The sequence below is a fragment of the Centruroides vittatus genome, unplaced genomic scaffold, assembly GCF_030686945.1.
Source record: "Centruroides vittatus isolate TY-2023 unplaced genomic scaffold, ASM3068694v2 contig_355, whole genome shotgun sequence".
NCBI classification, from domain to species: Eukaryota; Metazoa; Arthropoda; class Arachnida; order Scorpiones; family Buthidae; genus Centruroides; species Centruroides vittatus.
Genome location: NW_027122178.1, coordinates 1593936 through 1604280, shown reverse-complemented (window position 1 = coordinate 1604280; position 10345 = coordinate 1593936). Strand labels below are relative to the sequence as shown.

Sequence of the window (10345 nt, the reverse complement as noted above, 5' to 3'; positions counted from 1 at the left end):
CACAGGGCCCACTTGGATGGGGGCCCAAAATGCATGTATTTGTTTTATTATTTTCCCGAACCTAATTAATTAAGAGGCCTAAATGCAAACTCTTGCACAGGGCACAGGAATGACTAGTTCTACTCATCCCCTTCTCCTCGTTAATATATTACGTTTCCATCAATCACTACTCACTTGTCAGACTGACCCAACCGGAAAAACATGGCTGACCATGACGGTATACATGCTTCCGCCATATGCGAAACCATACCAAAAATTTATAGCTTCGAAAAATGTTTCCTTGCTGTCTTTTCTGAATAATAGAGATCTTGACATTTATTTGATTTCTTAAATGAGATAAGGCAAATTCTAAATTAATAAAATCCTGCAACCAGTTGCAAAACTTTTCTGGCTATTATGAGTTTTCATTTAAAAAATAACTTTTATATTATTAATCACAATATATAAAATTGTATGTGTATTATAATATTTTGTTATTTAAAAACTTTTCAAATTATTAAATATTATAAAATATCAAAAAAAACTTAATTTTGATGGTAAGGATGAGTTTTATATAAAAAATTTGTAAATTCTAATAACGAGTAAAATCTTTATTAAGTTCGACGTTTCTTGCGATATGACCCTCTCCATCTCCTCATCCTTTTAACCTTTAACCACCAAAATTTATTAGCATCAATACACCTTGTACACAAGTTATCGTGCCAAAATTCGTTTCTTAATCTCCATCCTGAGATACTAAACGAAACAGACGCCAACACACACGTTCCATGAAAATTGTTTTCCTGTTTTTGAATTTTTTAGTTCAGGACGTCTCAAAACGTGGAGACTTGCGAAAAACTCAGAGGATCAAATTTGTCACGATTCTAATACTTGTTATGTATACATAACAGCCAGGAAAGTAAAACTCTTCAATTATAGTTGAAAAATCACATCATTAAGAAATCTCTTTAGTTGCAGTTAAAAAGCGCCTCACAGAGAAAAATAAGTTATCTTACGAAGGTCAAGGACTCTTTAAGGACCATTCTGTAATCTGAACTGTTGTGATATTTCGAGTTACATAACGTATTGACTCGTTTGCAGTTGCATGATTTGTTGAACACTTGGCAGCACACGAACACCTTGAAAATTCTTAGCGACTAGTTAAAGATGACTCGGTGTGACACTGTTCTTAGCGGTATTTCGTTGCCCGAAATCGATGGCAAAGAAACAATTTCTCTTTAAGAACAACACTCCTGGCGTACAACTGCTTCAAAACTCCGAACTTTGTTAAGTTTATACAAGTCATTTTCCAGAGCCAAAATCACAGCTGTAACGATTCCTACGTCCTCTGTCAACGTCCTCTATCGGAATGCAAACGTTGTCTTCGACTGTTGCTGGAGGAAACTTTTTATCAGAATTCTTCAGCATTTCTTGGCTTGTTTATTTAGGCAATCGTGTGCTAAAGGTCATTTTTTAATAATATCTTTTTCTTACTGCAAAGATTACAAGTTACTTTGCTGCTATGCTCTTCATCTTCTTCAGTTGATACCCTACAAATGGTACGGACTGCTTGAACATTTCTAGAAGTGGCCGGGTCACTTCTAGCAGTATCAGACAACAATAAAAATATTACTATTAACATTAATAATAGCAACCTAACAATAAAAAATAATCATAAACTATAAATATTACAATGCGTTATGAAGTACCGCCATCTATTGAGAAAGAAAGACAACAAATGAAGCTATAAACAAACAGACTTTGATTATTATATTAATAATTAATTGAGTAAGTCAACCATTAGTTAAACAGGAAACAGTTTATAAAAATTATCGGTATATTATTAAAATATTTTAAAAATTTTAATGTAATTTATCGGCAGTCACTCTGCAAATCTATTATTGAACTTTCTTTAACAAAGAGAGAGAAAATTTTTACAAGTTTAAGCATATTTTATCATATTCTGCTTCTTTCTATTCTTTGCAATAATAAATAAAACGTACAATTGACTATTACCTACTTATTAATTTAAAAAGCTGTCATGAGCTCGTGGAAGAATCGCCGCCGTTCACTATTTGTAACAGATGTCACCATACATAATTTTATGAGATTTAATTAAAAATCTTTATATTATTAATTATTATAAAATGTCAAAGGATTATTTGTGGAAGTAGGGATGACCTTTTTAAGAAATTGCAAATACTAATAACGAGTAAAATTTTTATTAAGGTTGACCCTACTCTAGCTATGTATAGAAATACTCCTGCCAAGTTTCAAAACTTTTGATTTATACAGTCCTGGGATATAATGCAAGATAGGCGTTAACACCATACAACATACACACCTACACGCACAGACAATGCACATACCTACAAACATACTGAATTTTGTAAAGGGTTTTTACATTTTTGGGTTCCTGTTGTGTCAGACGTCAAAAAATACAAAAAAAGGAATCCTATTTGACTGATAACCATATTTTTCCTATATTATAGTTTATGACAGCCGTAAAGTAAAACTACAAGAAAATATTAAAACATTAATAAATTATTTATTAATTTTATCAATGTATTTCTTTATAATTTATTAGAAATTTTACAGTAAAATGTATTTTTTATTTGCAATAATTTTTAAAATTATGGATAAATACAGTTGAACTTGTTTATCTCAAACATGTTTATCTCGAAATTTATTTTTCCCCCGCATTTTCAGCCTCAGTTTTATTTTCCATGTTTATCTCAAATTAATTTTCTCCCAAAACCTCTATATTTCAAATTGTGAACTGAAGTGTTAACTAAAAATCCAAAGCTCTGCGGGTACATTTTGATAGCATAAACTGTAATTGGAGAAAATCTCTTATCATAATTTACAGTGCACAGTTGCAATCAACAATGTTTTTCTCTGATTGGGTACTGCGACTTATCGGTTGAGAAAAGTCTGGCATCAGAAACTATTGAGAAACTATTCCTGTTAAGGTATGTCAAAAATGTTTTATTTATATCTAACACAGGTATGTACTGTACTTGCTATTGTATTACTACAATACCATACCTCCAATCAAACCTTTATATCTGGGAACCTGCCTATCTCGAATTATTTTTCTCATTCTCAAGAGATTCGAAATAAACAGGTTCAACTGTTTATATAAAAGTATAGTTTTTTGTAAAGTAAGCGTCTCATCCTTAATTCGTTTTAAAATATTCTTTGTCTTTTTTAAAATCATATCTTATTACATTTGTAGTATGGAAGGAAGGAAAAAAGTATAGTTTTCTTGTATGTTACCAAGATCACAAATATTTTCTTTATTGTGTTAAATGAATCTAATTATATAAATTAATTTATTGGATTAATTGTAATTTGCAAAAGCAATATTTTCAATCAATAATAAATTTCATTATTTTAATGTTAATTACTGTTCTATTATTCTTAAATATATTTAGTCTACTTTAATAAAATTTGTCGTAGAAAAAGTAACTCTTATAAAATTCAATTTATTTACATTTATATGATGCACTTTCTATCAAATTAAACTTTCAGATATGGAAAGTAAATAAATGAGAGAAATGTAATATTATACTGTTACAAATAAAATTCATAAACATCTCAAAAATAATAAAATTTTTATTTATATCAAAATTTTTTCATAAGTACTACACAAATCTACTTTAAAGCTTTAAAAGTTATGCAGTATAAACGTAAATTACACTTAAAATTAAATATGAAAGCTTTAAACAAGTTCTTTCATTTTATTCGGATTATTGTATTTTACAATGGCTTCTTTCAATCTACTCCAGAATAATAATCGAGCGCCTTCTTCAGTTGACCATAACAAATAAGTTTTTGTTTTTAACAAATAACGAAGTCTTCGAGGTAGTAACGCTTTTTTTAATTCTTCCATTTTGACTAAAATTAACGCATCTCTATTTTCTTCGAATAACTTGTCGTGAGCCAAATATAGTTCCATCATACTCCAATCGTCCTTCAGAAAATTGTTCGATAACAGAATCACTACTTTACGACTCTCTTCTATTTTGTCGATAATATTTTGATGGATTTCCTCTCCGAGTTTAAAATCGCGAAGGCGTATGCACAGCTTCAATCTCGATTCATCAGATTCCATTTTAGGCACGAATTCATTCGCTACCCATTCTATATCTTTATCGCAAAACGATATAAAGGCGTCGTACTTGTATTGATGAGAAGATAGTTTTTCTTGTTTAAGATACCAAACTTTCGATCGTAAATGAAACAGCAAATAACGAATGCTCCAGCGATAATAATATATCACTGATCCAGCTAATAAGATAACTAATATTGTACTACATAAAGATATTACAATTGTTACTGTTGCATCAGTTTCTAAATGTAAACAATCTTCAAATCTTGACTGAAGATTCATTACTTTTTCATCGGAAATTTTCTCCATAAAAAAACAAATAAAATTATCAGAATCTCTGTAGTCGGTGACATTTAACCACATATGCAAATAGTAAAGATTACAAGGTAAACAATTAAACGGATTCGATGATAAATTAACAAATTTGATGTTTTGTAAAATTTCAAATAATTCTTTAGAAAAGTTGCTTATAAGATTAGAAGAAATATCAAGATTTTCTAACAGTGGTAAATCGATTGACTCATTAGTAATCTCTTTAATACGATTGTTTCTCAGATTTAAATATCGTAGATTGAAATGGGAAAAATTAGATAGATATTTTATGGCATTGTTTTCTAAATTCAAAAACCTAAGATTGAAAACAAAATTGATAGAAGATTGTGGAATGAAATAAAAACGATTAGTACTCAGATTTAGATACTGAAGAGAATGAAAAACTACAAAGATATCGTCTTGAATAATTTCTAAACGATTTCTTGATAAATCAAGCGATACAAGAGAAGTCAAATTATCAAACGTGCCTTCGGGTATGGATGCGAGATGACATTCACTAAGATAAAGATAACGCAAGCGAGAAAAAGATGCGAAGGATCCCCTTTGCAAGTGTGTTATATAAGTTTTCGAAAGTATGAGTATCTGGAGATTTGACGGTGCTGAGTAGGATCGCGCTGGCAAAGAAAACTCTTTGCTTACAGGTTTATTAGCTTCTAAATTCAAATACGTCAGATTAATAAACTGTGGTTTATAAAACGGTTCGGGTATAGAGTGTAATCGATTTCTACTAAAATCCACAATTCTTAAACCTGGAAGGTTGTCTAACGCATTTTCCTCTATTAAATAAATTGTACTTTTTGTCATATTTAATACTTGCAACTTAGGAGTATATGAAAAATCGCCATTTTGAATAATATCAAAATGATTTTCTGGAATTTCTAATTTAAGCAAATCAATTTCTGGGATGGAAGAAAACAATTTTACTGATTTTATATTTTGCGTTAAATAAAGAGAAAATTCTGTAATTGTTGCTTGGCGAAGGAAGTAAATCTGATCAAGTTGATTATAAATCAGTGCTATTTCGTGTTCTGATGTAGGAAACTTTTTAATCCTCTCTGCGGTCATCATCATTTCATAAATACCTTGAATAACTAATCTACACGATGCATTTCGATGTTCATCAATGGCCATAAAGTCAAACTTTGGTGAAGTCACATCGCATTTACCTACAGCTTCAGCGATGCCAATCATACGACGTCTATTAAAATTTATGTGAACTTTGACTTTTCTGATACCAGACAATGTGGATGCTAATGGAGTCAACAAAGAGAATTTTAAACCATAATTATTCATTTGATGTGGAGAAACTCGGAATTTCCTAATCGTCATGTTTGTAAGCCTTAAACAAATTTTTTCGTCCAAATTGTGAATGAAATTATCGCTTTCCATTCCTATTGTCATTTCAACTGCGCTACGTTTATGTCCGACGTAAGGTGAGAAACTTTTAACAGAAGAGTACATATCACAACTTGCCTGAAGCATTTGCTTATTCGTAGAAACTTTGCAATTTTGCATAAATATTAATTCGTGATCTTTTAGATCATCACAGGTATTGCTGGTTACATTCCAAGAATTAATTGGATAAATCGTCGCAGTAAAGACACAAATAAAGATAAACATATTTATCTGAAAAACAATTTTAAATATTAATATATCAGGTAGAAGTAAAATATATTTAAAAGTTTTAATAATTTATATGTTCCTTAGAATTGTAAAATTTATTAAATTAACACTTCATTATCTGAAATAGATTCGGATTAAATTATACCCTGTCTCTTTCCTTTTGCAAAAAGCACTCACTAAATTCACTGGTACTAAAACTGCACCCACAGACACAAGCACATGAATCAAAAATCCTTCAGAAGCGTGTCTGGCAAAGAAAAGTAGAAATACAAATAAAAAATATTAGACGGCAGCTAGGCAAGCTGACACAATACGCTAATAACAAAACAACACCTAAATTAATGAAACAACTAAAAAAAATTATCAAAAAAATTAAAACATAACCAAAGCAAGAACAACACTATGTCCACATTGACATACTCAAACAAAAACTTGCAGCGAAAGCACGTCGACTCAAATGATATATAACTTGCTCTGTATGGAAACAACAAAATAAATTATTCACAAACGAGCAATTATTTATTATGACATCGTCACAATGCCACGCTTTTAAAACAACCATATAGTTTTCACAATTCTACTGAAAAAAGTTTCTGACGCAATTATTTTAAACCCCGATGCAGATCTGGCTATTGATTAAAAAACTGCTTTTGTCTGTGGCTTACATTGTATAGATGTCACGTAGAAAAATATTTGCTAAGATCTTGTATCAGTTATTATAAGTGTTGCAACGAATAGTATTTTCGGCCTGAGGCCGAATACCGAATATTCCGTGAGGAGTGTGGCCGAATAGCCGAATATTCGGCCAAACTATTCGGCTTGATTAACGCAGGTACGAAAATTGGCGCGCAAACCGCATTATGGCAAGGACCCTGCTCTCTATTGGCCCGCTGTCACTATGCTTCGCCAATCGCGTTAATTCCTGACAGTTGTAGCGGACAGACGAGAGCGTCATGGCAGTATGTGATAAATGATGATATCAAATGTGGATAACAATGAAATGACCTACACGTGTAAATAACGGAAAAAGAACAGAGAAGGACCGCGAAGTAAAAATGTGAAAATAAATATGAAATTGAGTTGATAACATAATCGAACAAATCGAAGGAGCTTATTGGCGCCAAATTCGCGGCCGTCAATGCCAAATAATTGTTCTCATAGACTTCGAAAAGCTAAATGCTTGTAATGAAAGTCACTTAGCGTGCATGGGCGAAAGCCTGGGGCCGTTCGGGCTACCAAGCTTCCAGTATCGTGCCGTCATTGGAAGCGGTGGAAGCGGCGCTTCCACCTTCCAATGACATTCCCTCGTAGTTTCTAAAATATAAATTTTCATATTTTAACGTACTTTGAATTAATTAAAATTAATATTTTATTATAACTGCATTATGTATCTTATTAAAAACTTCTATACTATATGTGAAAAAAACGATAAGATTGCTATTGTATATTCGAATGTCAGTGACGGAATGGAAGAGCTTCCGAGACAGCTTTCAAGGAGAGAATAACTGAATGGTGTAAAGCAGCCAGAGGGCATTGGTGCATGCGCTTTACAGAGCACCAACCTCAGCCGGTTTAGCTGGTGGAAACCACACACGTGTAACGCTTCCAACGATTCTATCCCTTAGCCACTGGTAGGAGCTATCTGACTGAGTGCATTGTTTAAGATTTAAAAAGTAAAGAGTATTCAATGTTATTTCTATGTACGTTTTTTTGCAAAGTTATATTTAATTACAGTATAATTAAAAGAAAATTATAATTATATTGACAGATTTTCAGACATAAAATCTTTAGAATTGTTATCATTTTTAGATGTTTTTCATAATATTAAAATTATTAACAATTTTTCCAAGCGTGTTTTAATTCTTTAAATTAAGTAAATTTTATGGGAAATTTTTTGATTTATCTAAATTACGTAGTGAATCGCAATATTTATATTCGTGTCTGGACTATATTGACAAGTAACTCTTAGACATAAAACATATTATAATTAATGTCGATCCGAACAAAGACGTACTAAAAGAATTATATGATTTAATTAATATCATTAATTTTTACGGTACCATCTACCAGTGGGTCTGTTGAGCGCAGTTTTTCAACCACGAAGCAAATTCATACATTGGCCAGGAACACTCGGTCGGAGGAAAAACTGTCGTTGCTAGCGTTGCTTTCGATAGAAAAAGAGCTTTCAAATATGTTGATAGTATCAACGACCAGCGACTTTTATGATGAAGTAATTAACGACTTTGCGGAAAAAATCGCCGAATAGAGTTAGTTTATAAAAAATTTTAAAAACAAGTTTTTCTATCATTGTTTGTATCGTATCAATTTATATTATGTATGTATTATTTGTATTTTAGAACTAAAATACAGAAATTGTTTATTTTTGTCATTTCCAGTATTTGTTTAAAACTTTTATGGAAATGTGATGTACCGGACGGGTCTGACCCGTCACGAAAGACGCGAAAAAACGGTTAATTTAGAGAAAAATTTATTAGTTTAAAAAAACATAGGTAAAAGTCGTTTGTAGTCGGACACCCATTGTTTATATCAAACTGCCAGGCAGAAACCATAAATCGCGGAAGGAAGTCGTCCTATGATCGGTGGAAGATCGAATTCGTCTTCGATTTAGACTTTTCTCGCGCTCCAGGTAAGAGTCTCGTTACGTTTAGTAACGAGGGACCAACCACTCGGGAAGCGTGATTGAGGGAGAACGACCAACCAAAATGGATGAAAGAAAGAACGGAGATTGATATAATCTCCGACAATCGAGGACACCTGGCACTCGGTTAACGTTCCGAATGACCAAACCGCCATGTGTCAACGCGCAAAAAAAAAAAAAAAAAAAAAAATGTACAATTTCTCGTCTATTGTGCCAACCTGTAACCAGGTGTGATATTCAGCGGGTTCGCACAGGTTCGGCCGAACCCGTTGATAAAATTTTCAGTTTTCCGAACCTTGTTTTCATTGAACCTTGCACATTTCTCAGTGGTTTTGTTTGTTTTTTTTTTAAATATATTAAAAAATACGTATTATACTCTGTAATACTACTAAACTAGAGTTTTATACCCCGTTCGCACCGAGCATTTCAATCTAGATTGTGAGCAAGGTCGGGGACTGTCTTGGTGCGATCTCTCTCGACCGTTTTAATCTCGACCGAAACGAGGTTTAATCGCGATCGATTTAAGAGAGTTCTTGAAACTAGATCCAGTCATAAGAGAGATCCCACAATCTCATGCGCGCGAGATAATACAAGATGGCTGTGGAACACGTGTCGGGCTATGGACAGCGAAATAAAAAGTATATTGTGTTTCGAGAGATGATGACATCTCTCTATTATCAGCAGTGCCATTCGGGGTAAAAAATTTCTCTGCCTAAAAAACAAGTCGACAGCACTAATATACTATTGTTACCCGGTCTTCGCCCAAGGCTCGTTATGTTCCAAATACGCCACTGATTATTAGATATATCGCAAGAAAAGGTATTGTATTTATTTCTAGTCAAAACTTCCATTTCGTTTGTCGGTGATTGTCAGGGAAAAATTTTCTGCTAGCGAACCCTTTGTTAACTATTTCGAATATCACCACTGCCTGTAACCCGTGCCTCTTCGGACTTAGACCGTGTCCTCGACGCCAACAGAGGAAGTCTCCCCGTGCCCTACAGACTTGTCAACGCCACTGTCCCGGGGGCACTTTCGATCGACCATCGAAGAACCAAATCGACGCCCAGGATATCAGAACGGCTGATTGTCCTAAAGCAAACTACTTTGTACATAGTATATGTTTATTTTATGTTTCTTTTTTGTCGGTTTTTGTCAGGTACGTCTCTTCCGCCACCACGCACGTACGATTGGACCCTAGGCCATCACTGACGCGCAATTAACTGATTGCCCCTGAAAGTCGACTTCTTACAGAAACACAGCTTCCCTATCATCAAATGTCACGGCATGCCAGTGCAAGCTTCTCGAATCTGTGAAATCATAACTGTGACTTATACCGACGTCCTATCTATCTCTTTTCTCTGTTATCACCAGGCTATGAGTCACGTAATTGTAAAGTGGGAAATATACGACGGAAAAGTGACGAATCGAAAGTATCGTGCGCGCACATTATGATGTATGCATAGGCATACGTGAAGTAGAGGAAAGAGAAAGGAAAGAGCAAAGACGAGCGCTTAAAAAGAACGATAGGCAGTGTCAGACCCTCAGATGTGCAACGATTCTCGAACGAATAGGTGTGTACTGTACAGTAAGTGTGCTGATCTTTGTAATTATAAATTGTGAATACATGTGACTAATAT

General features: G+C 33.3%; 1 protein-coding gene across 1 annotated transcript; it reads right to left on the bottom strand.

Annotated features, from left to right (window-relative positions):
• Nucleotides 1–3614: 3614 nt before the first annotated feature.
• LOC136974721 (toll-like receptor 2) lies at nt 3615–6097 on the bottom strand. The gene has a single exon (XM_067269663.1). The coding sequence runs from the start codon at nt 6044–6046 to the stop codon at nt 3704–3706; it is 2343 nt and encodes a 780-aa protein (XP_067125764.1). The 5' UTR covers nt 6047–6097; the 3' UTR covers nt 3615–3703.
• Nucleotides 6098–10345: the final 4248 nt, after the last annotated feature.